This window comes from Pyxicephalus adspersus, chromosome 6 (genome assembly GCF_032062135.1).
Source record: "Pyxicephalus adspersus chromosome 6, UCB_Pads_2.0, whole genome shotgun sequence".
NCBI classification, from domain to species: Eukaryota; Metazoa; Chordata; class Amphibia; order Anura; family Pyxicephalidae; genus Pyxicephalus; species Pyxicephalus adspersus.
In genome coordinates, this window is record NC_092863.1 from 56,016,560 (window position 1) to 56,043,035 (window position 26,476).

The window sequence follows — 26,476 nt, forward strand, 5'->3', positions numbered from 1 at the left end:
TCTCTTGCTTGAATTCAGAATGAATAAGATGACTGGTTATACGACAGTCGTGGTTAGGAGTTAGCAAAGTTCAAGATAAATTTGAATTTAATCTCCAAGGGGGAGAAACTAAACATTTTCAACATTAATGTATCTGGTGTTTCATTATTTTATTTGTGGTTTACATTCTGCATTTTGCATGAGGTAATGCAAGGTTTCTAAAATCCAATGTGCAAGTTTATGTCTTCTTACTGGTCCCAACAGTGAAACCATTTAGAGGCACCCAACTCTCCAATCTCTAATCTCTGAATTAAAGCTAAGGTGTCTCGCAAAGCAAAATAATAGAAATTATCTAACATTAATTCATTGCAAATATAACATGGTGTGCCATGGGTATAGAGACATACTTGTTCTTGTGTAACCAAAGTCATAGGAACTGCATTGAATGTGTAGGTATAACCCAGCTGTCCATATGATCCTAATGGGGAGCTGGAATAGTCTCTGCCGGATTGGTAAATTATAAAAATTGGTAAGAAATATGAGTAAGTATGGCAGTATCTTCAGCTGAGATCTATTTTACATGTGGGAACATTTAGACGACTGGATATGGGGTGCTGTCAGCATTCAGCACTTTAAGATAGTGTCCAAATTTGCTTGTTACCTGGAAATCAAAACACCTCAGCTCCAGAAGAATGCATTTAATATTATGCACAGGCATTATGTAATAGCAGCATTGCAGTAATGGAGCATTATAGCATTAAATACTGACAGCAGTACTTTGAGTCTGTTCCAGTTTGTGCATTGAATGAACACATTTAAAACCTCATTGTGCATTATATAATTTAATGTAAGTGTTATTGAGATGGTATTTATTATCAATGGCAACCCAATAAATAAACTAATGCAGATTCAGCATACAGCAATATATAGTAATTCACTGCCATGTACAGCAATGTCGGGCAATACTTGCACACCCATTTTTCTTGTTCTTTTTATTGTGTTTGCAACCTAATATTAATTTTTTTGGGCTACTTTAACACAATGCATGTTTACACGTTACATAATGTGAAAAATTGCACATTTTATATTAGATCATGACAGAAGGTGACATTAATATTAATATTACACAGTATTTATATTGTATTAAGGTGTGCTGTACAAAATCCATAGTCATGACACCAACCGGCTCACAATCTAATGTCTCTACCTCAGTCATATGTCAATAATGTAGTCTAAGATCATTTTTTGGGAGGAAGCCAAGTAACCTAACTGCAAAGGTGAAAGTAAATAATTTATTTAAAAAAAAAATCACTCAGCTTTACACAGTGGTTTGGGAAAGTTTATGTAATTTAAAGATTTGCCTATATAACGACTATAAAGACACACAAGGTAAAATGAGCAGGTCGATTGATTGGCGGAAATAAGTATATCTTTTGGTTGGCGGAAGTATGGCGACAAACGTTATAACCACACCCCTAATGAGGGGCGGAAGTCAGCTGACTGGCGGAAATAGAAAAAACTAAGCTCGGTTTCCATGGTTGGCGGAAATATGACAAACAGAAGGTTTGGTTGGCGGATATTAAGAAATGACTGGCTGTAGTATTGTGGGAAAGGGTGGGTGACGCCCTCTCTCGCGCGGAGATTGTGTTGGTTGTCTGGTTCTCCCCAGGAGGTTGAGGCGCTTCCCGGGCTGTAGAATGAGGAGGGGGTTTGCACTGGTTTAGGCGGTGGGCAAATGTTCCCGGAGCGCAGTGCGGTGCCACAGAAATCCCGCCCGTGCCCCCAGCAGCAGGAGGTGAAGGAGGAGGAGCTGTCCTACCCGGAGTGGATTAGCCGAAGTTACGTGGAGCTCATGAGTCTGAACGAGCACTCGATGCAGGCGCTGTCCTGGAGGAAGCTCTACCTGAGCCGGGCCAAGCTCAAAGCCTCCAGCCGCACATCGGCTCTGCTCTCCGGATTCGCCATGGTAAGATTCGCACGGTGCCACAAGGTTACCGCTGTCACGGGTGTGTGGGAGGTCGCCGGACCACATGGAGGGAAGGCTGCAACAACTTCCCCATGCAATACACACACCATTCACCCAATAGCATGGAGCTGACCCCAGGCAGGGATAGCAATGCTCAATGCTGGCAGATCTGTGAGGGGAATGACAAGCAGCCTGCAGTGTCCATCCCGGATTTTACTCATTGAACGATCTGTCACCAAATGACTTCACTGGACTGCTATGCTGGGGATAGGTATTCACTAAAGATTTCACCAAGGTGATCGTCATGGCCAACCAATAAAGTAAGCCATCAGTATGAGGTTTTTAGTTAGGTGATGGGGAAGTATACATCTGCTTTGGGTTACACAGGGACTGTAGGTTTGTTCTTAAGTTGAATTTGTATGCAAGTCGGAACAGGAACATTATTTTAATAGATGCAATTAGGACAGATAACGTTGTCTCAATATATTATTAGGCAGCATGCTCTCAGTTACTGTGTAAAATCCTCAGTGTGAGCTAATCACAAACAAAACTTGGAGCCTAGACATTCATTAACTTCTGGAGCAAGCTGTGCTTTGATATACAGAAAGAAACTGCAGAGCTTGTCTTGTTCATTAAAGAGTTAAGCTGCATACACGCGTGCAATAATTATCTTTGGAAACGAACGACTAATGACCGTTGGTTTGATAATCGTTAACAAAAAAAGTGCACAACGACGCCGAAGAACGAGGATTGTCGCTGGAAACGAACGAACTTCCCAGCGGATCTGATTGGGCGAGGATTGTTAGCAATCTATTGTGTGTACGGTTGTTCAGTGATCGTGGATTGTTCTACGATACACTTTCTCCTTTACATGTCACTTCCTGCATCATTCAAACAATTGTATCTAGCGTGTGTACATTATTATTGGATTATATTTGAACGATCGTATCATTAAAGCATGCACAGAATTGTGCAGAATACGATCATTTAAAATAATTGTGCGTAATCGTTGATCTGTCCTTAGTCGTTCGTTTTCTAACAACAAATATTACACTGTGTACTTGGCTTAAGAATAGCTTGCAGAAGAGCTCACCCCCCTAAGATCACCCACAACGTCAGCCTTGTTTAGCAAATGATTTCTTCTACAAGTCATGCAAACCGCCCCTTCCCCCCCAAGCCTCCTGCACACCAACAAGCAGGGAAGCCCATCCCGGGGACTACCTGTATTACCAATATAGAACAAGAGGCTTTGTGTGATCGCTTTCCAGTAAATATTTTGCTTTTGACCATCAGACTAAAGATGGCCTTCTGTGATTTGGGGTCACTTTGACACCAGATTAATATAAAACTGTATTTTATATGGCCAACATTTTAAGCAGCGCTGTACAATAAATAGGGGTTGTAAATGACAGACTGATACAAACAATGACACAGGGTGAGGAGAGGACCCTGCCCCGAAGAGCTTACAATCTAAGAGATGGACTCAATCTTCTAAAATGCTCAATAGATATCCAATGAAGTCTTTACTTGTCCAGTACCTGAACACAGGGTCCTAAAACTGGTCTTAGTGACTACACCACAGCCATAGGCATTAGATGGGCTTCCTGAATAGGATAAAATCGGTCTATTGTCCGAATATTTAGCGTAGAGTTTTGTTTCTCATAGGTGTCAAGGTTTAGTCACTGACTTCTTGTGGTATCTGCTGGTTGGACAAATATTTCTATACTAAATCTATCCTTTGTAATGGAAGCAACTGTTAACTTTGAGACAAAAAAATAATACAAAAGAAACCCACAACATGTTTCTATTTTGTTTTTGATTGTGTTTCTTTATGCCCAGCCTCTTTACCAATAAATGATACATTTTTTTTTTTGTATTGAAGGTCATTGCTAATGGTATCTGCTCCCCTTTTAACTTTATTTTTTCTGTTGCCCTCATTTGTTTTTTATTGTGACAGTTGTACAGGTCATCATGTCACACAGAACAGGCTGATACACTGTTAATGGGAAGTCGCGTAACAAGTGTGCTATTAGGTTCCACAACTTTCCACACCACCCCCATCCCACATGCAAATCGGTTGTGTTCCATAAACCCTGTTGCCTACATTTTCCATTTACTGCTGACATTTAACATAGTCATATGTTTTCCTATCATGTCATATCTCAGAAGAATTATGTTTTGTCTGATCCTACTCATTTTCCATGCTCGTCTATTATGTCTGAATATTACACAGCTTTGCTTTTTAGTTTTTCTAGCCACCAGTTCAAGGACTTCTTATCGTTTTCAGTCATTGTAGGGGCACAATATGAGCATTAAAGAGCATTTGTATTCGATCAGATGTCTGTAGTGTTGGCAAGAAGTGCAGATCCCAATGTTGCCCTTCATGTGAAATGTCTTTGTTGGAGGTTAGCATAAATCAACCTCAGAAACCTCCCCTCGCCATCTCATATGATTGGAAATTACATGTTCCACAAAAGCAAACAAAACTAACTAAAAAAAAAAAAAAACACCTATATATTTCATGTCATATGAAAGATATAGGTGCTAGATTGTTGTTGCTGGAAACTATCGTTTGATTGTTTCCTGCAACTGTCGCTGCTGTACAGACTGCAAGGTTCCGTCCATAGAAAGGAGTGGACAAGCAGGAGACACTTCCATAGCAGACACAGTGGCAGTCAGTAAGTCTCAGTTTTTCAATGATCTTGTAGGACAGATTCTTGAGTGATGTTGGGGACCTCTATTGATGTCCGAGGATGATCATGAACGTTCGTCCGTACACAGCTTTAGCATGACTTGGTGCATGGTTTTTGTACTTGGAATGCTATTATTCTTTAAGGAACAATTTCTTTACATATATATATATCACATCTAAAAGACAACACAATGAAAACAAAAGCACCAGTGCAAAATGTTACTGCAACAATATAGTATTATGTGCATTGCACTGCTGATAATTTTACTTTGGAAGCCTTAAGCTTATTTATAATAGCTGCGCCCGAGAGTCTGCATACCACAATGTACAAGAGTTGTGGAAAATGTACTTGGTGCCTTTCTCCTCTGGTGAGTGTCCTAGCCTAGGTTTAGCTGCTAAGCCCGTGCATAGTTTAGGATTATGAAACGCAAGTATTAATAGATTAGGACATTTCTGCAATGCTGCTTGGGATGTGGATTTCATTGCAAGACTCAGATCTCAAGAGAAGGAAGAAACCTGACATTGTCTCATGAGAAGTGCAGCCGAAATAAAGAGCTTCATTTCCTTGGAAATACCTTGTGAATAAACCCAGCCTTGCAGCCTCTCAGAATTAAGGGCTGGTAAAATTAGTAAAGGGAATAAATTCTCCAGAATAGTGCTGAAGGATTCTAGCAAGATCACATTTCCATACAATAAAACTATTTACAGTGTGTATGAATTCCAGTTCTCTCACTGCACCTGGAATATGGTCAGTTATACATTGTACATGTCATAAGAAGAGCATCTTCCCTCTCCCTTCCCTCTCCATAGAACAGAACAGTGCTGTTTGTACATCACATCACTCATTCATTCATCTGTCACTCTTTCGTCGCTGGAGATGATCATGAAAGATTGTTTCCAGCTATGTCCAGGGGTAAGTATTGAAGCTTAAAGTAAGAAAAAACAAATGAGGAGTTGGTTAAAAGTATTCCTTGTTGCATACATTGGTATGTTGCAGTGCCATTCACAATCTGTGGCACCTCAAGCACCTTTAAAATAATGCACAGCAATTATTTTGGCCTGCCTTAATTTCATTTGCTTTGCTGCAACAATGCACAACACAGGTTTGGTAGTGAACATATGTTGTGGCGTGAATGAACTTTAAAGGTTCATGTGGATGAGTTTAGCTTCTGAATCTTGCATGGTGCTTTAAATGCAGTGATGCCTAATTGTATATTAGTGCCGGGGCTGCTTTGCCTAAAGTGCAGATGGGTCCCTTTAAAAATGTCAGCATTCAAAGAAAGCAAGACTCAGAAAGCACAAAGAAACCAAACTGCACAATAAAGAAATGGAAATCCACAGACGTGTTTCAAGCCAGGCTTTGAAAGGCAAAACCACCTACATGAGTGTGCTTAGAGAACAGAGTGTTTTAGTAGCTGCAATAGAACAAATGTCTGCCTATTTTATTTTTGATTACATAAAAGCCTTACCCTCCCTTGTATTCATTATTGCCTATGTTTGACTTTCATATAAATGTTAAGGTTTTTTCTTAAATTAACATAACCATAGTACTTATTTAGTTTCTTGCACAACTTACATGCAAATTAGAAACACAATATTTCAACTAATTATAATTTAAAGAGGAATGAGGTGAGATCTCAATATGATTTTCTAATATCTACAGCATACCTATACTTTATGGCATCTACCATTCTCTTCATCCTCTGGATGTCCCCAGGATGGTGTAACTCCTATACATTGCACTTGACATTAGACTGATCTCTGTATTCTTAAGTCAGGAGCACCAGCATGGATCAAATACTACACAATGACTGCAGACTAATTTGGGGGTGTGGGTCTGAGGACAAGGAACACACACATGCACTTTTCTGCAGGGTTAAACTTAGAGTGACAAAAGGTATTTTGCCTGTGCACCTACAGTGCTTAACCCAGAAATCTTTTTAAGCTGGGTGGGAAGAAAATTTAGGCGGTTGGCATACTCTCTATTGTGACCCAACTGTTCAGTAACCACCCAAAAACTGCCGGGTGGTTACTGAAATGTGCTGGGTAGTGCGCCCGGCTGAAAGGGGCTGGGGAGAACACTGGCCTACATTTTTGTATTTTAAGGGTAAAACTGAAAATTAACTACTATACATGCACATTTTCTATGCTGCACAACTGGACAAATCCCAGCCAAGTAGCAGATGTTCCTTATATTTTAGCTTCACCTTTTGCTTGAAAATTTTCAAGCTGATGAATGGCCTAGTGTCAAAGTTTTTGAACTTACACAACATAATGTGTACAGTCCGAACAAGTTATGGACTTAACTAAGAAACTTTTGCTTCTCTTTGCTTTGTAAAACTATTGTTTATGCAAAATGCTGGCGATTGTTGGATCTTAATCTTTACAGTGCCTTTCTTTAATCTTGTGCTGGTCTAGAACAGGACTACACCCGGTCACATTTTGTTTGTGCAGGCTTCTATGAGGTATGTAATAAATGGACAATTGTTGTTCTAGCAGGGGCGTTACTTGGCTTCAAACACTGAGCTGGTAACAAATGTTCAACTAATACATCCCCTGTAGCAGTGTGGAATTTCTTAATAAAAAAAGAAAATCCCTAAACTATTTGTCCTGTGCTAAGTACTTATGAATTCTTTTATGAACCACATTTAGCATGCTTTACTCATTCATATGGTCTAAAAGCAATTAATTACAGTCTGCCTAGCTTTATTATAGTATTATAGTGTTTAACCTGTTTGTTAAAAAGGAACTTGGGCAAAACAGCCTAAATCTGAACAGCAGATATGTGTATGTAGCATACTTGATTGTGTTCTGGTGCTTTCACCAAAAGGCGTTTCTGGCTAAGTGCAATAGATAACATTCCCAGATCATTGTGGTAATGTGGTATATGTGGATTACATTTTTAATCGAGTAAATTTTTGCATGTTTAATAATATACATAATCATATCATATGGTAAAGCACATTGTAAGGTGTTCTAAAAACTGTCTTTTTACTGTCACTTTCTTATTGTCCCATTCCTGTTCCAGTGATGGCTTGTTTTAAAGCTGGTGGCCAGTTCCATGTATTTTTCTTTGCCACAGCCATTACCCCATCTAATGGATTTAGTATTTTCTTCACATGTCTGGTCAGTGCATCATTGTCTTTGTCATTTTACCCTTCTCTTCCTAGTATTCAAAACTTTTGGCATTTTTAAGCCAACGGTAATAAAAAAAAAAAAAAGACAGAGTAAAGACCTGCTTCCTTCTACTGAAAACAATGTGTGTACTGTGCAATGGCAAATCATTTGTTTTAATAGACAATATGACATTTAAAGGGACCCATGAAAACTGTTTATGACCACAAAGGTAAGTATAGTTCTGCTTGTATGTGTTTCAAAATAAGTCCTTGTACTTTTAAGCTTATTTACCCTTTAGGACCATTATAACTCATGATGGCAGAAACCACGAAGAACACTAGAAGATCTTCATTACACTAGATAATTACAATTATGTTGTACAACACTACACAAGGGCCATACTGCCTCTTCTGACAGATTTTAATCAACATTTTGACAGATTTTTAATAATTCTGCCTGTGATTGTGCCATAAGTCAGTCTTCCTTTTTACTGCTGTGTAAGTTTTTGTGTGTTTTTTTTTTTTTTTTTTTAGGTTGCAATGGTTGAAGTCCAACTGGAATCAGATCATGAATACCCCACTGGCCTCCTGATTGCTTTTAGTGCTTGTACTACTGTTCTGGTTGCTGTACATTTATTTGCACTGATGATCAGCACTTGCATTCTTCCCAACATCGAAGCAGTGAGCAATGTCCATAATCTGAACTCCGTGAAAGAGTCACCTCATGAAAAGATGCACCGTCACATTGAATTAGCATGGGCTTTTTCCACAGTCATTGGGACGCTGCTGTTTCTGGCTGAAGTTGTCTTGCTTTGTTGGGTGAAGTTTCTTCCAGTGAAAAGTCCAAAGACGGCAGCCAACAACACTATAAGCCCTGGCGAGGCAGCAGCTATAGCCTCCACCTCTATCATGGTTCCATTTGGATTAATCTTCATAGTATTTGCTGTTCATTTCTACAGGTCACTGGTCAGTCACAAAACAGATAGACAATTCCAGGAGCTAAATGAACTTGCTGAGCTAGCTCATCTTCAGGACCAGTTGGACCACAGAGGGGAATTGGTCCAATCCCCTGGTCATTATGCATAAATTTTGTTTCTTGTGTAAAGGGCTATATTCTCCTGTCTTACAATATTTTGGATACATAAGCGAAAAGTTATTTTGGAAGGGGCAGTTCCTTTGTATTAAGAATGCACTTTCACTTTAGTCAGGCAAGGGGTGAAATAAATGAGGGCCTACCAATATCTTCCTCTATTTTAAGATAGATAAGCAAGTCTATCAGTTTGCATAGATATGTCTCTGTCAGAGCAGAATGTAGATCTGTGTAAGAAATATGTGCATGTGAAAGGATTCTGTCTACACACAGGCTGCTGGAAAAATGTTACCCACCTTAAATTTAATGTTTATAAATGTTTTACTTTGGGTGAAATGGATTGTGGACCAATCCCAGGTTGGATCTTTTCAGCGGTTGATTGGGTGCACTTTGTCACTGTTAATCCTGCAGCATGCTTGTCCTCTGCTGTCTTTGATTGTCACAAAGAACACTGCAGCCTTACCAGGGTAGAAGGTGGGTGTTGGATTGCTTTGCTTGCCAATGTAAATCAGAAACGTTGCATGTAGAGAGCTAATAAGAATGTATTGTAATGCATGCCACAGTTACCTATGTGTGAGCCACTGGAATGCTTTGAATGCTTAACAGAGAATATGCAAAGACTCTTTATAATTGACCTTGATCAACATTTTTTACATTTGCAAATCACACATTTCAAACGTAGTATTTTATTATTAGTAAGTTTACAACATCGCTTAAAGTGCCTTCAATGTATCTTCATGGATACATTGTAAGTATATCTAACCTGATAAGTTTTGTATGATATATATATCCCTTCAATCCCTTAAATTGTTAAAGCAATCTCTATGGAGTTTTAATTTTTCAAGGAGGTTTCCAAAAAAGAAAAAAGTACTTGAGGAGATGTTGAGGAGTTCAGGGGCTTCTGAAAAAATCTGGTTGTGTTTCACTCCTGGTCTACATATTTATTCTGTAAATTTGACAGGGTTCTTGTGACAACTTCTTTTCAGAAGCAGGTTTTGTATGGGATTTAAGAGTTTGATGGTTTTTTGAACACTTGTTTTACAAATGTTAATAGTAAACGTTTTACAATGTTAATTGTAAGCATTGTAACGTTGTCCAAACGTTGCAGGGCTGCTTTCTCTTTACAGTCCAAAAGAGTTGGCATATTGGAATGAATGGAAATTTAAAACATTTACTCCAAGTGCTATGTTTAATGCTGGAAAACGGTCTGTGTAATCGGTCTGTGAGTAAAGCTCAGTTGTGTTGCGAAGGAAACCCTTCATATTACACCTGGGACTTTAGTCATATTTGTGTGTTTTTTTTTTTTGTTTTTTTTTTTAAATCATGAAAATGTTTATTGCTACCAGTTGTGTTAGCTTTGACACACGAAGGGAAACTATAGCACAAATGCAGACCTGAGTGTTGGTATCCTGTCCTTTGTGCCTGTGCTTTTGATGAACTTTCAAAATATTCTGTGAAGCCAAAACTTTTTTTGTAATTCTTTTTTTGTATCCGAAATTAAGTCGTGTTTTTAAACTAAGGCCATGTTTTATAACCTGAAGCACGGAGGACACTTGGTGTAATAAAACTACTAAGAGCTACAACTGATCTATGGCATGCAGATATTTATTTTTACTCTTTTGAAATAAACCCTATAGTCCTTGTAGTTTTTGTACAGTTTACATCAGAATTTCATATAAACCAACTAGCTTATATGACAGAAATAATATTTTCTAGAAAAACACTTTTTTCCCTGGTGACCTCCAGTAAAGATCAGTATGATAAAAAGCAAAAAGAAATGTATAGGAATGCAATAAAACCTGAAAAAAGATACTGCAAGTCTCTCATTATAGATTTTTAGATACATTATGGACCTCGTACTATGTGCTTTAATTATGAGCATAAACATGGTTAATTACGGCAATGTTTTCCGGTAATACGTTTAGCTAGTTGTTGGGACCTTGGCTTTCAGAATACCCCACCAAGTCATTCTGTATTCAACTTTGTACTTGAACGTTGAATGCCATACTCAAAAATTTAAACTGTGAATCGTGCTGCTGATACAAGAGAGGGGCAGAGTTAAGGGTTTGCTGTGTGTGTGTGTGTGTTAGTCCAGCAAAAAAAAATTTGGTTTTGAGTACATATTGGTCTGCTGTTTCTTGAATCTAAACTAAACCCCTAATATTCACCTGTCTTTATTGCCTTGCAGGGCACCGCCATATTCTTCCCATTTCACTTCCCTCCTTGTCATTTTAGGCTATCTTGATTGGCCTGAATAATGTAACTTTCTTTCAGGCATGTGGGCTTGCAGTCATTCAGTCCTGGCAAGCTCTAGGGAAGCTGGGATTAGTAAGGTAAGAAGGATTTTTGCAGAAGGTAAATTGCCTGAACCCTTCTGCAATAATTACTTGCCTGATTGGACATTGTGGCACTTTAGTTACTCTGAAATGCTGAATAACCATGTTAAAAGAGGAGTTTATACCTGTATTACTTGGGGGGAGGTAAGGTTACACTCCTTCCAGTGTGATATAAGTAATGTAGGCCTTTACAAATATTGCTGAGAAAAGCATTGTGCAGAAGGGTTTTCTCATGAGATGTGAAGTGTTTGCTATTCCCCAAGATATTGTAACTAAGAGGAAGACTTCACCTCCAGCAAAACAATGACAAGCATATTACCCTTTTCTTTTCTTTTTTTTCCCCCTCCAATATAATTATCCTGGCTTTCAGGAAGGGGAGATAAAGAACATTTTAAAAGTGGACCTTATCTAGTAGTATCTCTACACCCAAGTATGCCCACTTGCCATCACAATGTTTTTTTGTTTTGTTTGTTTTGTGCTCACCCTATTCATTTTATTTGTTACACAGATTGTAGCAGTAGTATTGAGATGACATTGCAAGGGACAGTTAGAATTAGATCCTTTGTCACAAGCCAGTTGTTGATTCAGCATGCACTTCATATCCAAACATCAGATTTGAGCGGAATCCTTTTTAAGCAAGCCTGGGAAAATGCTTCTTCACCTTAAGAGGTGTTTTGCTTTACAGGTTTCCTATACCATATTGTGTATATAGGTATTGTTAAATAATAAAAAGGTCAAGATATAATTTTTTTTTTTTATTTATGGTTGTTAAAGTTTGTAGAAATAAATCTTAAGGTGTGAGCTGTGATGTGTACTGAATACTGCGAGACTACCAGCAATAATATGCTAGTTTCATACAAGCTATATTAAGGATTTTGCAATGCAGTGCTCAACCCAGAATTTTTTTTATGCCGGGTGGGAAGAAATTGTAGGCGGGTGGCAGCCCCTGTATTGTGACCAAACTCTTTAGTAACCACCCAAAAACAGCCGGGTGGGTGCTGAAAAGTGCCGGGAGGTGCGCCCAGCTAAAAGGGCCTGGGGAGAACCCTGCAATGTTTCCTTCTATATTTATAAGGCAAATGCTTGGAAGATATTAAGAAAGAGAACAGAAATACACATTTTTGTACCCTCTGCACAGAAGTTTATTATGTTGTATTGCACAGATATTTTTTTTTCTTTTTTTAACATTGAACAGGATACAGTATTTACAAAGAGCACATAATGATGCAAAGGTTGCTTCCTGTAAACTTGAGTTCAAAGCACTGTAAGAAAAAACTTTTGGCAGAATGTAATTCTTGAGTTTAAGGGTCATAAAATAAAGAGAGGTTAGCTGAAAAGTATGGAAACGGTATGTCTGTCTATTTTGTGTGTTTATTTATTGCTATGACTAGCACACTAGAGGAAAAAGTAATGATGGACAGCATTTAAAAAAAACATGCCTAACAATACAGCTAATATGTCATTTTAGTGTGTTGTAATTGGAAGTAAATATTCCCTACTTTTCATCTCTATATGTAGAACTAACAGTGCTATGAGCTGTGGATGAAACCCTGGTTTATTTTTTTATTTTATTTTTTTATTTTATTTTTCCATACATGGAATGATGGATTAGCTAGATTCTTTCTACTTATCAGACACTTGTGCTTCTTGCAGTTTGTATGTTTATTCTTTGGATATTCTTTCCAGGGTATACAAGAGGCTCACTGATGACTTGCATGTCAACCTAGAACATTTTACATCCTATGACAAAAAACAGTTGTCATTCATGCCTGGAGCTTTTTAGTAGCAAGGCTACTGCAGCTCCTTTTTGTTTTTGGCCGGAGCCAGCTGACTATCTTGGATTCTGTGATAGCTGGAGAGGGTTGGCACAGCTGGGGCAAGGGACTCCTGCTTTCAGTTCTGCATAGAACAAGGCTGTCAACATCACAAGCCAGGGCCACAGATTACTGGGAGAGCTACTGTCTGTCAGCCAAATGCTCTTCTTTATATGTTAAGAGCTACTGTCAGCACTCCTAATGGAATCAGATATCAAAGAAACAGTGGAGCTTTGTAGATTTTAACAGGAGTGTTGCACTTACACATGGAGCGCCTCTGTATATCAGTAGCTGACAGCAGCTTATGTATAATGAAAAGCTACAAATAGGTTGCAGCTTCCATTCATTAACTTAGTGTGTTGTGCATTGCATAAAAGTGGGACTTCACTATTACAGCTTTGTTACTAAACCTGTTCCTTAAAGATGTAATGACAATTATTTTGTGTGGGTCAAGACCACACCATAATGTAAATGCCAGGAGATAAAATGTCTACCAATCCTAAACCTAAATAAAAAAACAACTCTGCCCAAAACCCAAATCTTAGGCTACACAGTGTTACAGGATGTGGCTCTTGCTTTCACTAATCGCTATAATGCAGAGTCTATATATAAATGCTGTAGGTCCACAGAACGTAATGTTGTCTGTACATAAAGCAAAGCACTTAGTGCACCTGTGATGTGCATTGCCCAGCAGTTTTATCTTTAGGAACAATACTGAGGGTAGGTATGTGTGCGCTTTTGTTTTTTAGGTTAACTGCTTGCCTCCAGGGTTCTCCCCAACTTTCCAGAAGCCACTTAGAAGAGGCACCGACCGATACCAGCTTGCAACATTTCACAAAACATTTTAATCTGAGTTGTATAACAAACACTTCCATGAGTGGGAAGAGTCCCTCATCTAGGGAACCCATAATACCATAACTGATTGTGGAGTGTGATACTAAAATTGGGTATTTACAATATGGCTTGTGCTTTATGCACCAACAGAGGATGACGTTACAGAAACTTTGTGTTTACTCTTGTTTCTCAAGCAATGTTCTGGCAATTTGTAGAACTCCTTCAGGATCTGCTACTGTCACCTAGAAAACAAAGCATAACATTGTACTACTTCTTCAAGCTGTGCATTTCCAATATGTCAGATGTTTCAAGAGATTTATTTTAAGACAATTGCCAGGAAAATATTTGATCTGTATATAAAGCATATTGCTAAAACCTATTTGTCAATGGGAAATGTTTAATATAACTTAATACTGAATCCTAGGTGATTCTAAATAAAATATGGAAGCTGCCTATTTAAAACACTTTTATTTCTGATTTGTACCTTAGGTGGGGTACACAGGAAGTACTTCAGTGGCATTTGGTCATATTTTATTTTGTTGTTTAAACTGTTGCCAAGGCACTATCTAAGAATTAATCTCATCTTGCGTGCTAAGTACATTGGCATGACTAGCCCTCCAAATCACAACATTCAGCTAAATGACTTTATTAGGTAAGAGAATGCTCTGTATATCCTGCTTGCTTAATGAGCGTGGACAAGCACAACTGTTCATACAAAACATAAAAGAACACATTTATAATGGCACTGCTGCAGCAGAACTTCAGATGTCCATTCAATTCTTTACAGAAAACAATTTTTTGGCACAAGGAAGAAACTATGTTGTGAAGTAAATGCATGGAGAGTACAGATGGAAAGAGGCCATATCAGCTGAATTATGTAACACCATGCAATGTGGTCCAAGGTTACCCCACAGAAATATTACATTGGATGCCTTTTGTTTGTCTGCATAAAGTGTCACCTGTTCAGGTGACTTATCTGGGGTTCTTTGCATAGACACCAGATCCAAAAAACATTACCCAGCCCTATCTAGTACCATATACATGGAGCAGCGGGTAGTCACACTAAGTGATTGTCTGAGCATTGTTTATGCTGATAAACTAGACAAAAATATTAACACACTGCTCTGTAATATAGACATCCAAGCATGAATATCTATATGTTTTGCTGCACCTTCCCTATACAGTGTACATTTTAACCATGCTGAGCAGGCAGTGGTTTGATATTTTCTTCAGTGTTTGCATTCTGTCAGCTAGTTCATGTGAACTGTATGCTACATGAAAGGCATTCAGGTGGCAATTGTAGTGCTCATTGCACTTTTAAGCCCAATCTGTTGGTGTTATAGTGCAGTATCATGGCAACTGCGTCTCTAAATAGAAGCTAAAGCTATGTACACACATAACCATCAAGATGAGCATGACCATTCATCTTGGGTGAAAACCTGATGTGTATAGTGGTCCCTCGACATTGTTCATCTATCTGCCATGGTGGATTGATAAGTTACTGCTGTTCACTCCTATGAAAGGAGCCACATCAACAGGCTGCTTACTTATCCTCCCCTCCACTCTCCATAGCACATAATTGTGCTGTGTGTACAGCGCTTGTTCATTTACAATCATCTGATGCCCACTGGACGCCTGTACAAGTCCTTAAAATGGTGCCTCAGCAGATAGAATAGGACGGTCTAGTTCCCCTTTAAGTTCATAACAATGTCATGAATGTCACCAGGACAAAGTAAAATACAATGTCTCAAAAGAGGACAATAAGCCTGACACTGATTCTATATTAAAACATTAAATTCCTTATTGCACTTAGACTAAAACTTGTGCATGTCCCAACATTTTTAACTGATTATTGGCACTCTGATATACAACTTGACATATATTGTTTTTTTCAGTAAATATCACCATTCACAGAAGCTAATCTAAAGAATTTATTTCCTGTGCAATTGCTCTAGAACTAAGCCATTTCTACATTAAGATTTCAAACTAAACACTGTATGTGAGTGGCGGAAACAGGATACAGGCAATGAACCAAAGGAAGCAGATGGTATCTACCAAAGGCCTTTAGACCAGTGAGATTATTCCACCATTCATATTAATAGCACATTCACTTTGCTCATGATATGTGTCTGGAAAGAATACATATTTTGTTCACATAGACACACCCTGTAAAGTCTACAAAAGCACATTAAGTAATGAAGTAAGGCTTTGTTAATAAAAGTTATTGTATTGTTAAGGTACCCACGGGTTTTGGATAATTGTTGGGCCATCCTAAGAAAATTGGCAGAATTTGGTAGATAAAGGGCAAGGCCTCGCCACGCTATAGTACTCGCATGTTGGGTACCCCTGCTTTATGGGGACTTTCCCTTGAGCAAAAACTTGAATTTGATTAATATAAACAGTTATAGATCATTATTGCCTTTTGTGAACCAAATTCTGATTCAGATGAAAATCGGCAAACATGCAGAATATAAACCATTTACCCCTGGGATAGGATACTTTGTTGGCATAGATGCTTCTTCACGTCTAAAGTCCACCACAGTTCCACACTTTGGGATATCTTCCACCCATGTTCCTTCATACATCTGCCCCTTATCTAGGTAATAAAATCGTCCAGGGCCATGCTTTTTCCCATTTTTCCATGAACCCTCATACCGGTTTTCATTTGCTGTTAATGGACACAACATATTAGAAAAACACCCACGTTCAGCCTAATATTATCCCTATACAGTATTTATATAGCTCCAACATATTACGCAGCGCTGTACATTAAATAGGGGTTGCAATTGACAGAAAGATACAAACAATGACAAGGCTACACACGAGTGGCTGGTGACAATCTATTGCTGTCACTTTTCTAATACAGTATAAATGAGTTTTTGCATTGATCGTACAATGTGTCTGGTGGAGAGGAATGACAAGTAGCTTGGTAAAAAACAAGGTAAACTGAAGACACAGGGCCCAGGGGAGGGGGCAGAGAGCATTTTTGGACCACTGCCGTCTGTATGTTGTTCTGTAGAGTGATTTGACAGGTTTTCAAATTTTGTCCATTTGCTATTGTTTTTCCCAAAGCTGCTCCAACAAAGCGTCTTCCACATTACTTTCCCATAGGACTAAATAAAAATTGTGAACCCGTGCAGCCTCCATATTTAGTACGCTGTTCTGTATAGATGCCTAATGGCAGCCAAATGTAACCTCCCTCCACTGCTTATCACCAGAAATATTAATAGCTACTTACACTACTAACCCGAATATTATTAACAGAATAGCTTCTGAAAAGACACTCTAGTTTAACATAATTGTTTATACTATAATGAAATAGGAATGATCACAATACAAAAAAAGGCTGTTAAAGGTCACCTTGGAGTATTTAGATAAGAGCACACTGCCTGTGTGTGATCAAGTCTCTCCCTTCTCACTTCTAATTTTCTTCAGTTTTATAAATGGCAGTATATTATGTGCTCCATCTAAATGTTTAAAACATCAGAGAATATTTATACAAGAATTATAAATGGGTCCCCAGAGTTTCTGATAAACTTTCTGCAGAGAATCTACACAGACTGTATACTACTGAGTTCTCTGCTGCAGAGACATTGTAATTTAACCCACAGAGACCAAAACGGAAACTTCTTACTAGGACAAAGCAGCACATCACCAGTTCTATTTATAATCACTGTCTTGAAAGAACTTAACATGTGTGTGTGTGTGTGTGTGTATGTATATATATATATATATATATATATATATAAAAATTACAAAATAGACTTAACCCATCGAAGCCCAGACTCTACACTTCTTCCCATACTCCTAACTGATGCCATCTCTTCCCCAAGAAAAAGGCACACATACATCTGGCCATTCCCATTTCTTCATTGATCTGTAGTGCAGTTCTGACACTTAGGTGCCACATATGCAGTAAGGTTTGATCTACTTCATCTTTCTTATGGTCTGCTTGTTTTTGGTTTGGCTTTTTAATATTTTTCCATATATTAACTCCTCTATGGTAATGGTCCAGACAAGCTAGTATTACCCTCACACACATCAATGTGCTTTGGGTTCCCATGACCCTGTTACTAGTTTACCAGTTTTCCTTCTATGGGATACTTTCCAAAGTGCTAGGAACAGCCCAAAAACAGTTTTGGAGTGTGTCTACCGATCACAGTTTAGCCCATGTCACAGTCATTCATTGTTCCTGCTTCTAACACATCACTTTCAATAACTGATTCTGTACTTGCTGCCAAACATATTCCATCCCATGACAGGTGTCACTGTGACAAGATAATCCATACTACTCGCTTCACATGTCAATGGTTTTAAAGTTTTGGCTGATTGTTACATAATTCTGGCAATCATTCAACCCAAAAGACTAGTAGCATCAGCTGGCAGTGAAGAAATGCAGCATTAGGACATACTAGTGAACAAAGTAGTGGTATTTGTAGGCAGTTTTGCCATTTGAAACTACACTTATAAAAGATTAACATTTGAATGGGTCTAACTTTTTTTAACCTTTTGTAACAGGCTGGTATGGGACAGCAGTGTTGCTGCTTAGATTTTTAGAGGCTACATGCAGCGTTCAGGGGTTGCTCAGTACATCCATAAAGTTGAATAAGAACTGATTGTCACAAATTTTGCAAGTCTTTTTAAGCATTTTAAAGTGCTTTTTTCAGGCAATTGCAAAAACAAAAAAAAAGACTACCCCACTCTGCTAGCCTTCTGCAACCTTCTGCCTGAAAAAGCCTACGTGATGATTCCTGTTACCACTCTGGGGCACGTTATGTTTGAGTGATGAACACTGTGGTAAAATACCACTAATCTGAATATGCCCTAACTACAGCAGAATAAAGTTAGGTCACTGACCTGCTTTCATCCAGCAATTGCATTCCATAAATACAGCTCCCCATAGGAAAGAATCAGAGTGCAGCTTCAGAAAAGTGTAGACTGCTGCAATGAGGATAAATGTAAGTATATGTCCAGGTGGGCTGCACTGGGGTGGGGGCCATGTCCTAAAGTACAACTTGTACCAAATGAACCAGATTACCAATAATACAGGACAAGGCCTTAGGCCAGATACAGAGATATATGATTTTTATCAGAGACTGAAATAATTCCTAGACATATTATGCCTGTGTAATGCTACTACAGAAGATTTCTGGTTTATTGCCGAGATTAGTCTGATGAAATGAATTTTCCATGGCAATGCTAAAAATGGGAAAATAATCTCATAAAATAAGTGATTGTTAAACAGGTGATTTTCTTCATTCATTTCCATCTATGGAAGGGAAAAAAGACCATTGATTTTGATGTAGCCTTAATCTTTAAAGTTGTTTGTAGTGTTATGGGTAAAGGGAACATATTTCACTACACAAGTATTGCAATTATACATAAAGTACGGACCTAATTTTAGCATTCCTTGTCCGCAGTGTTTATCTTCAAGCCATTCCCCTTCATACATATCTCCGTTGGCAAAGTACATTCTACCCCATCCACTTCTTTGTCCATTCTTCCAGTCTCCTTCGTAATACTCTCTGCCTGTATAAAAATATGTTCCATAGCCCTAAAAAGCAATCACAGTGTAATTTATTATTATTAAACAGGATTTATATAATATTTTATGCAGCACTGTACATTATTTAGGGGTTGTAAATGACAGACAGATAAAGACAGTGACAGAGGAGGAGGAGAAGACCCTGCCCCAAACAGCTTACAATCTAGGAGGTAGGGGAAGTAACACACATTAGAAGGGGGGATAATATTGGTGGTATGTATGCTAAATGCATTACTTATAGAACCAGACTTCCTGTGCTACACCTTGGGCAGGTTTAATGTCTCTGTGCATGGTGCATTTTAAAAAATGATGTCTTAGAAGCTAAAACTACAGCACATAATATATACAGTATATAATCTTTGATTTACAAATGAAGAACAAAAAGAAAAATGAAAGTGACAATCAATTTTCTATCATAAAAATCTAACTAAGGTTCTAACTCTTCTCTGCACTATAGTTTTATCTACGGGTACATTATAATACATGACAAATGATTCCCAGAGCAATATGGGCAAAACAGCTATAGCTTGCTTGGTCTCACTCAAACCTCAGATGGAGCTATAGAAAAAATTGGATTGAGCTATTCAATCTGTACACTCACACAGCAGCGCTGGTTGTGACATGACTTCCGGCGGCAGTGAGCAGTACTTGTACCGGTCACTGCCACCCACATTTATTCTTTATGGGGCTGCTACGGGGAGACACTACATGGCCTGAGAGGCAGCGGTTACTGGCGTGAGTGCACCACAACCTCAATGTGTGAATTCAGCCTTAATGTTTTTAACCCTAATATTCCTAAAGCAACATCGTTATGTTTTTTCTTTTTATTTCCAATATTTAGTAAACTTGGTAACATGCTAATAAAATTGTAAAAATGACATATTTCATGGCACTCTATGTATTTTGTACAAAATAATTGCAATGGTGGGTTGTTCATGCCCATCTGACTGTTCATTAATGCCTTTAGATTACTTTATTTCCATTTATATGGCAGCAGCCACTTTTGGTGAACTGAACCTTTCTTTCCATACATTAGGCAGCATGTGGCTGTACATACAGTACATGGTCCAGAAGACAGACAGTTACGATTGGTGATGGTTGTATGAACATGTAAATTTTGTTTATAAAAGACTAACACGCTTGTACCAATGGAGCTGAGAGAAATAGCACAACAAACTGTGATCAGGTGGACAAACCCAATAAAGCTAATCAATTCATGATCAAGCAGAACCAGACATAAACCACAGGAGAAAAATGAAATATTGTATCCAGCCAGAGGGAACTTTAGGATCCTTTTCAAATCTGTATCACTCCTTAATTACAGCCTTTTGAAAATATTTGTTTTTTTTTGGTTTTAAGACTTCATGGATCAAACTACAGTTTAAAAACACAATTGGTTGACTCATTAGCAGTGATTAATACATCTTTGGGCGGTTCGGTTTCATTTGTATGATGTAATCAATTTCCCATTTCTCACTTGTTCCTTCTTGTTTATGGACACACACACACACACACACATGTATATGGTGAATATTTTTCCAATCACATAAACACCTAATTGAGGTGCTTGGTGCAAAACCAACCAAAGATCCCATATGCAATAAATAGCTTTGATGATGAAACACTTTGTATTGCAATGAAAAACAATCATATTACTACATTTTCCATTTTTAATTAAAAAAAATACATGGTGCAAGTATAACTTGATGTGATGCATACAATGCATACGTCTAACTTTCTCTCTGACATGACATCAAAGTAGATTTTTGGCTTTGAATTTCTAAGTATAGAAGTGTTGTTGTCCCTGCTTGGTGGTGCATTACAAAGAACTGGTGAAAGCAACAGGTATTACTACAGGTATAACAAAACGCTTTTCATGGTCAGCAGATTAAAATGAAGCCAACAAGAAGTTTACTGTAAGGGTTTACATATGCTTAGATCATGATCTACAATTTATCATTTCAGCCATGTGTTCTTATAAACCTACAACTTACATGTTCCTTGTTGTTCTCCCAACATCCTGAATAAACCTTCACGTATTCACCAGTGATTGGGTCTTGAACACTATATGTTCCAAAACCACTTCTCTTCCCACATTTCCAGTCACCTTCATAAATGGATTTTGTATTTTTATACACGTAAGTACCGTTTCCTGAAATAGAAGAAAATGTCATTGTACTAAATGTCATTTCAGACACACAATTAGGTTATATTAGATGAAAGTTGTCCTAAATGAAATAGCTGTTCATAGCATTTACAAGAAATGTACAATACATTGAATAAGAGTGCCAATTTTGAGTTAGCATTAGAGTGTTTAGGTTTGAATTGATTTTCACATTTGTGCTTGCTCTCTCATATGTTTATTTAAAATGGCCCTCCACCCAAACGATCATTAGCAAGTCTCCTTTCTCTTTGTATTTATAGGTATAAATACAAAAATATGAATATAAAATTTGATCCTGGGATCTAATCACAAGAGCTTAAAGTCTTCAAGTACCAAATCAAAGAGAGCTTGTGTCACTTATACTTAATACAATCTGTCCTGCAATGATTGGTAGTAAATTGATGTCAATCAGTGCTGATAGCACCCCTCATCAGCATACGTAGCAATGTGGCCCTTTAGTCAAAACACTTAAAGCATCTGCTCAGGATGGCCACACAGCACTGAATGCACAGCTGGCACTTAAGGGTTATAACCCTGCACAAAGACGACTCTTAGACTGGGGCGATCACAAAGGACTCTATTTATAAGGGATCAGACATTCCATCACCGGAATCTGACAGGTCCATGTGTTTCTGTGGCAGTATTGATTTCCTCAAGGGAACGTTGGAGGGAATGTTAGATTTATAAATAAAGCCTTGAGAATTCATTCTATGAAATTATGAAGTTAGGTTTAAAACTGATTTTTATAAAAAATGATTTTCAGGTTTTTGATGTTGTTATACTTTCAGGGTCATTCTACCAAAGTACCAATGTATGTCAGTGTCTGGTAGATGCTGGCATGTTAAACCACCTGATAGTACTTTTATCTCTTGGGGATACTATGAGTGGGATCTCTTCTCCGTTCCTTTTTTCTGCCTCAAGAGGCGAAAACCATTTATCCTGCTTTCTCTGAGCCCAAGTTGACCTGGACCCACCCACCCCACTCTGTCACTTTGTTCTCTTTTGCTATCAGCATACTTCCTGTCATCATAGACCTTTATTAAATCTTTATACTTCTCCTCACACTTCACCCTTGCTGTACAAAAAAAATGAAGTTGATACAAGTTCAAATTCTGGCACTTACACAGCTTGCATTTAAAAAAGTGCACTGAAATGTGATCTATTTATTAGAGCTGCATCTAATTTTGTATTTTATATATGGATAGATTTTAGCTTTAACACGTTAAAATAAAATATGAGGCACACATGGAGTGCAATGTTTTTAAGGTGTCTCCTTGCAACAGTTATTGTAAAGAAAAACCAATGTGTAACAAAACCACTGTATTTTTTTTTTTAATTTGAAAGCTCTAAGTAAATCATTGCTTGTATTTTGAAATGTCTTACCATGTTTCAAGTTGTCCAGCCATTCTCCAGTGTACTGATCACCATTTACACAGTACACAGTGTGTCTCAGGCCAGATTTCTGTGCTTTTCTGTCCCATTCTCTCCATGGAGGTTCTGTGTCTCTGGGGTGTTTTGTAAGGGGCATAGCATTGGCACTGGCACCTGTAATACATATATGCATTATATAGAAAACTTTTAAAAAATTGCTTTCAGTCTTTTAATCTGCAGCTTTCATTAAAATTACATCTGGTGATCCTGCCATAAAGGCCCCGTTTTTTAATTGTCAATTCATTATTCATTATTTCATTTGCAAATGGGCATTAAACAGACATGGTGCAGTGTTTTCACCAACACAAATTCCACAATGGCAAATGTCATGTAGCCATCACTGGAGAATATGGACAGTTTGTAGACAGTAGCTGTAAAAAAGATTGCATGAGGTCAGCAGCCCCGAGATAGAGTGAAGGATGAAAGCAAATACAATATTTCATTTTAATGAATTGTTAATTGTATGTGTTTCCCAACAATATATATATTTAATTCATTTAGACCTAAATATGTCTGATATGTGATATTGTACATTTCTGCCCCTATTCTCTAAAAAGAAACAGCTTATTATTACTGGATTCTGGGAAGTTATATTATTATAAATAATCATTGTATATAATAAAACTAATTGTTATTGATAATAATAATAATCATATTAATAATATTAGTACAATACTAACAATATCAATGCATGAATAAAATGCCACAACAAGCTGGCCCCTTGTAAATGTATATACACTTTAGCACCACCTAGTGGAACTAATTCTGAATTACATGAAATGTCAAATTATTATCTGCTTGTTCTGAAAAGCTTCCAACTCCCAAATTCACAAATAACCGCTTAAATAACTAGGGATTATTTTAGAGAGCCATGCAAGACACAAAAGAGCTCTTTTAATCTTATATTCCAACGAACCAGCCATTTCAGCGAATTACTACAATGTGACAATGTTTAAATCTCACATAACTTTTGTAGAATAATCACATTTTTCTAATTGTTTTACGTGGGACATGTTCCCACAGGTGCTCCTTACTTCCCAGGAGTTTGAATGCAACTTTGATTGATTCAAGGGAATCTGATAAATTTGAAATTATTTTGCTTAACTTGTCAATTTTGCTCATCCCTAATACTGATTTATCTCCAACGGATTTATGTAAAGTGTGGTATTTATAGATAGGGTTTTTTTCTTTAACTTTAATCCAGGTATACAAGCAACCCAGAAATATTTTTAAGCAGGGTGGGAAGAAATTTTAGGTGGACAGATGCCCCTTAATTGTGACCCAACTCATCAGTAACCACCCAAAAACAGCCGGGTGGTGCACCCAGCTAAAAGGGCCTGGGGAGAACACTGAAGCAGTATTATTTTGTGCACTTTACACAACTATAGGAGATGTATGATAATGTATAGTTTTACCATTCTACCCTGGCTGTGCTGAACATCACACCCTTTTCTAGCATTGCACACTCTGACGATACCCAGTAAACAGTAAGTTTTTGGTAAGTTTTACCAATTAGCTACAGGATCTTGCTGTAGTCTAATGGTTCTTGGCACTGGTCTTATCAAAAGAAAACAGAAAATATCCATTCTAATGGCTGTGGGAAGCAGCATGGCATCCAGTCTCATGCCGCCTCCAGATTTAGCTGCCCAAAGCTATGTTCACACTGGCCATGAGGTTGTGGTGTGTTTATCAATTCCTCATCCCAGTGAAGCGCTGCCTTTGGGGAGACCCTACAAGCTAGAATGAATTGGAGTGGCAGTATTACTGCCACCAGCTGGCATATGATCAGATGCTGGTTCTTTATTAACCCGGCGCTGTGCTGTGAGTGGCTGACAAGGTGCCATCTGGGAGCCGCAAGGGACTGCTCCATCCTGAAGCCGATCTGAACTTACCATAGGGCTCAGTTTAGAAATATAAAATTCCATATAGAAGTTAAATAAAATGCAGAGCTTCCAAGTAAATGCCTGCACAAGCAATCTCCTGAAAAAGGATATCACCTGTTACCCATCCCAGGTGCTACTGTTAATGCCCAGGAGTGTAAATGGCGTGGTTTTTAAGCCCTCGTCTGAACACAGCCTCACTGAGGTCTACTGTGCTTCAAGGTAAATGATTTTTGGGTACACAGTTGGCTGCGGGAAGACGTTTTGGTAATTGTTATTCAGATGTACACGTTATCCAATCCTGCGAATCTAAGCTGTGTGCCATGTATTGGGATCACCAACCGAGCAATTATTATTCGGAAAACCAATGGGACCAGTCGGTAGATTGAAAAATGAGCAGCGGATCTGCATATGAGTGTTAGGTGTGACTGTGTTGTATGAATATATGCGATATTGCTATACAATCATTTCTTATCACTTCACAATCAGACGACTGCTATCACACAACCTGCCAACTCTGTTATTACTGATTTCCTTACACCCCAATCCTCAATCTGAACAGATGACAAAAAGCAGCCAAAATTAGCACCTCTCAGCATGTATAAACAATCAGTATGAACAGAATACCACTATCATACAACACAGTCAGCCTGAGGAGAATATCACACAGACAACATTTTACCTTCTCGGCTTTACAGAGATTCCTCTGCATGCAGGAACATCAATGTGTTTGGAGCTACAACGCTCCCTGGTAACCATAGCAACGGGACGCCATGCCGAGAGTCAGCTAGGCCGGAAGTCAGTCACACCCGAATGGCAGCTGCACTCCTGCCTTTCCCACAACTTTTCTACATTTTGAGTTTACTCTGGCAGACTGGCAACACATCGATGATAAAATGATTCTCTTTGGTATCCTCTGCGTGCTATTAAAGCTGATTTAGAATGACGATCTGGTCTCCTACATTTTTTCCTAAGTGTGACACTAGATGGCGCTACAGCATGCTGCTGTTCTTGGGTGGTGAAAATAAATATTTTTACCTGACTCCAGGTAGAGCAAAACTCTTCCCTTCCAATGGGGATAAACCTGACTCCTAAACTAAATTAGTGGCTTAATAATATTTTTTACATCACCAACCTGAATAATTTATGTAGGAGTCTCCTTGTCCTCTCTTACCCCCTCATTCAATATTCCTAACTTCTTTCCACCTACCATAGAGTCATTCCCACCAGTCTACTGTCCAAAACCTTTGGTAACTTGCAGGCTATTGAGACAATTGTACCCCCACCCTTAAGAGTGTGAAATGGAAGATATGGTTTTCTGAATTTACTTGGGATAAAACATAGAAGGATGCACATGTGCAGCTCAGTGTACCTTAAATAAAAGAAGCGATCAGGCAGGTATGTTTTATTGCAAAAAGACATCTCCTGCCCCTTCTGCAATAACTAATTCTGCTTGCTTGCAGTTTTAATTATAGTTCCATTTTAAATTTAGATATTGATGAATGAACCTCTAGCTATGGATATATCTTTTATTCATTTTGTTTTGCCTGATAACCGAATATTGAACTATAACACTATGTATATATTTCCTCATGTTTTATTTACTTCCAACAAATTCATTTGATTCTA

At 38.1% G+C, this 26,476-nt stretch overlaps 2 protein-coding genes across 3 annotated transcripts; one reads left to right on the forward strand and one right to left on the reverse strand.

The window, feature by feature from the left end:
* Window positions 1-1,551: 1,551 nt before the first annotated feature.
* Window positions 1,552-12,530, forward strand: LOC140333903 (calcium release-activated calcium channel protein 1-like). The gene is made up of 2 exons (XM_072415910.1): window positions 1,552-1,945; window positions 8,288-12,530. Exons 1-2 carry the CDS (start codon window positions 1,715-1,717, stop codon window positions 8,837-8,839), a joined length of 783 nt encoding a protein of 260 aa, XP_072272011.1. The 5' UTR covers window positions 1,552-1,714; the 3' UTR covers window positions 8,840-12,530.
* On the reverse strand, window positions 12,298-26,109 carry MORN3 (MORN repeat containing 3). 2 transcript variants are annotated; one of them, XM_072415913.1, is made up of 6 exons: window positions 25,530-26,109; window positions 22,920-23,081; window positions 21,367-21,524; window positions 19,222-19,381; window positions 16,311-16,495; window positions 12,298-14,069 (listed from the first exon to the last, which is right to left on the reverse strand). In XM_072415913.1, the coding sequence occupies exons 2-6, from the start codon at window positions 23,062-23,064 to the stop codon at window positions 14,004-14,006; spliced, it is 714 nt and encodes a 237-aa protein (XP_072272014.1). In that variant the 5' UTR covers window positions 23,065-23,081; window positions 25,530-26,109; the 3' UTR covers window positions 12,298-14,003. The 2 variants fall into 2 exon arrangements, with proteins under 2 accessions (XP_072272014.1, XP_072272013.1); XM_072415912.1 differs by lacking the exon at window positions 25,530-26,109 and having other exon boundaries at window positions 22,920-23,225.
* Between the last annotated feature and the right edge of the window lie 367 nt (window positions 26,110-26,476).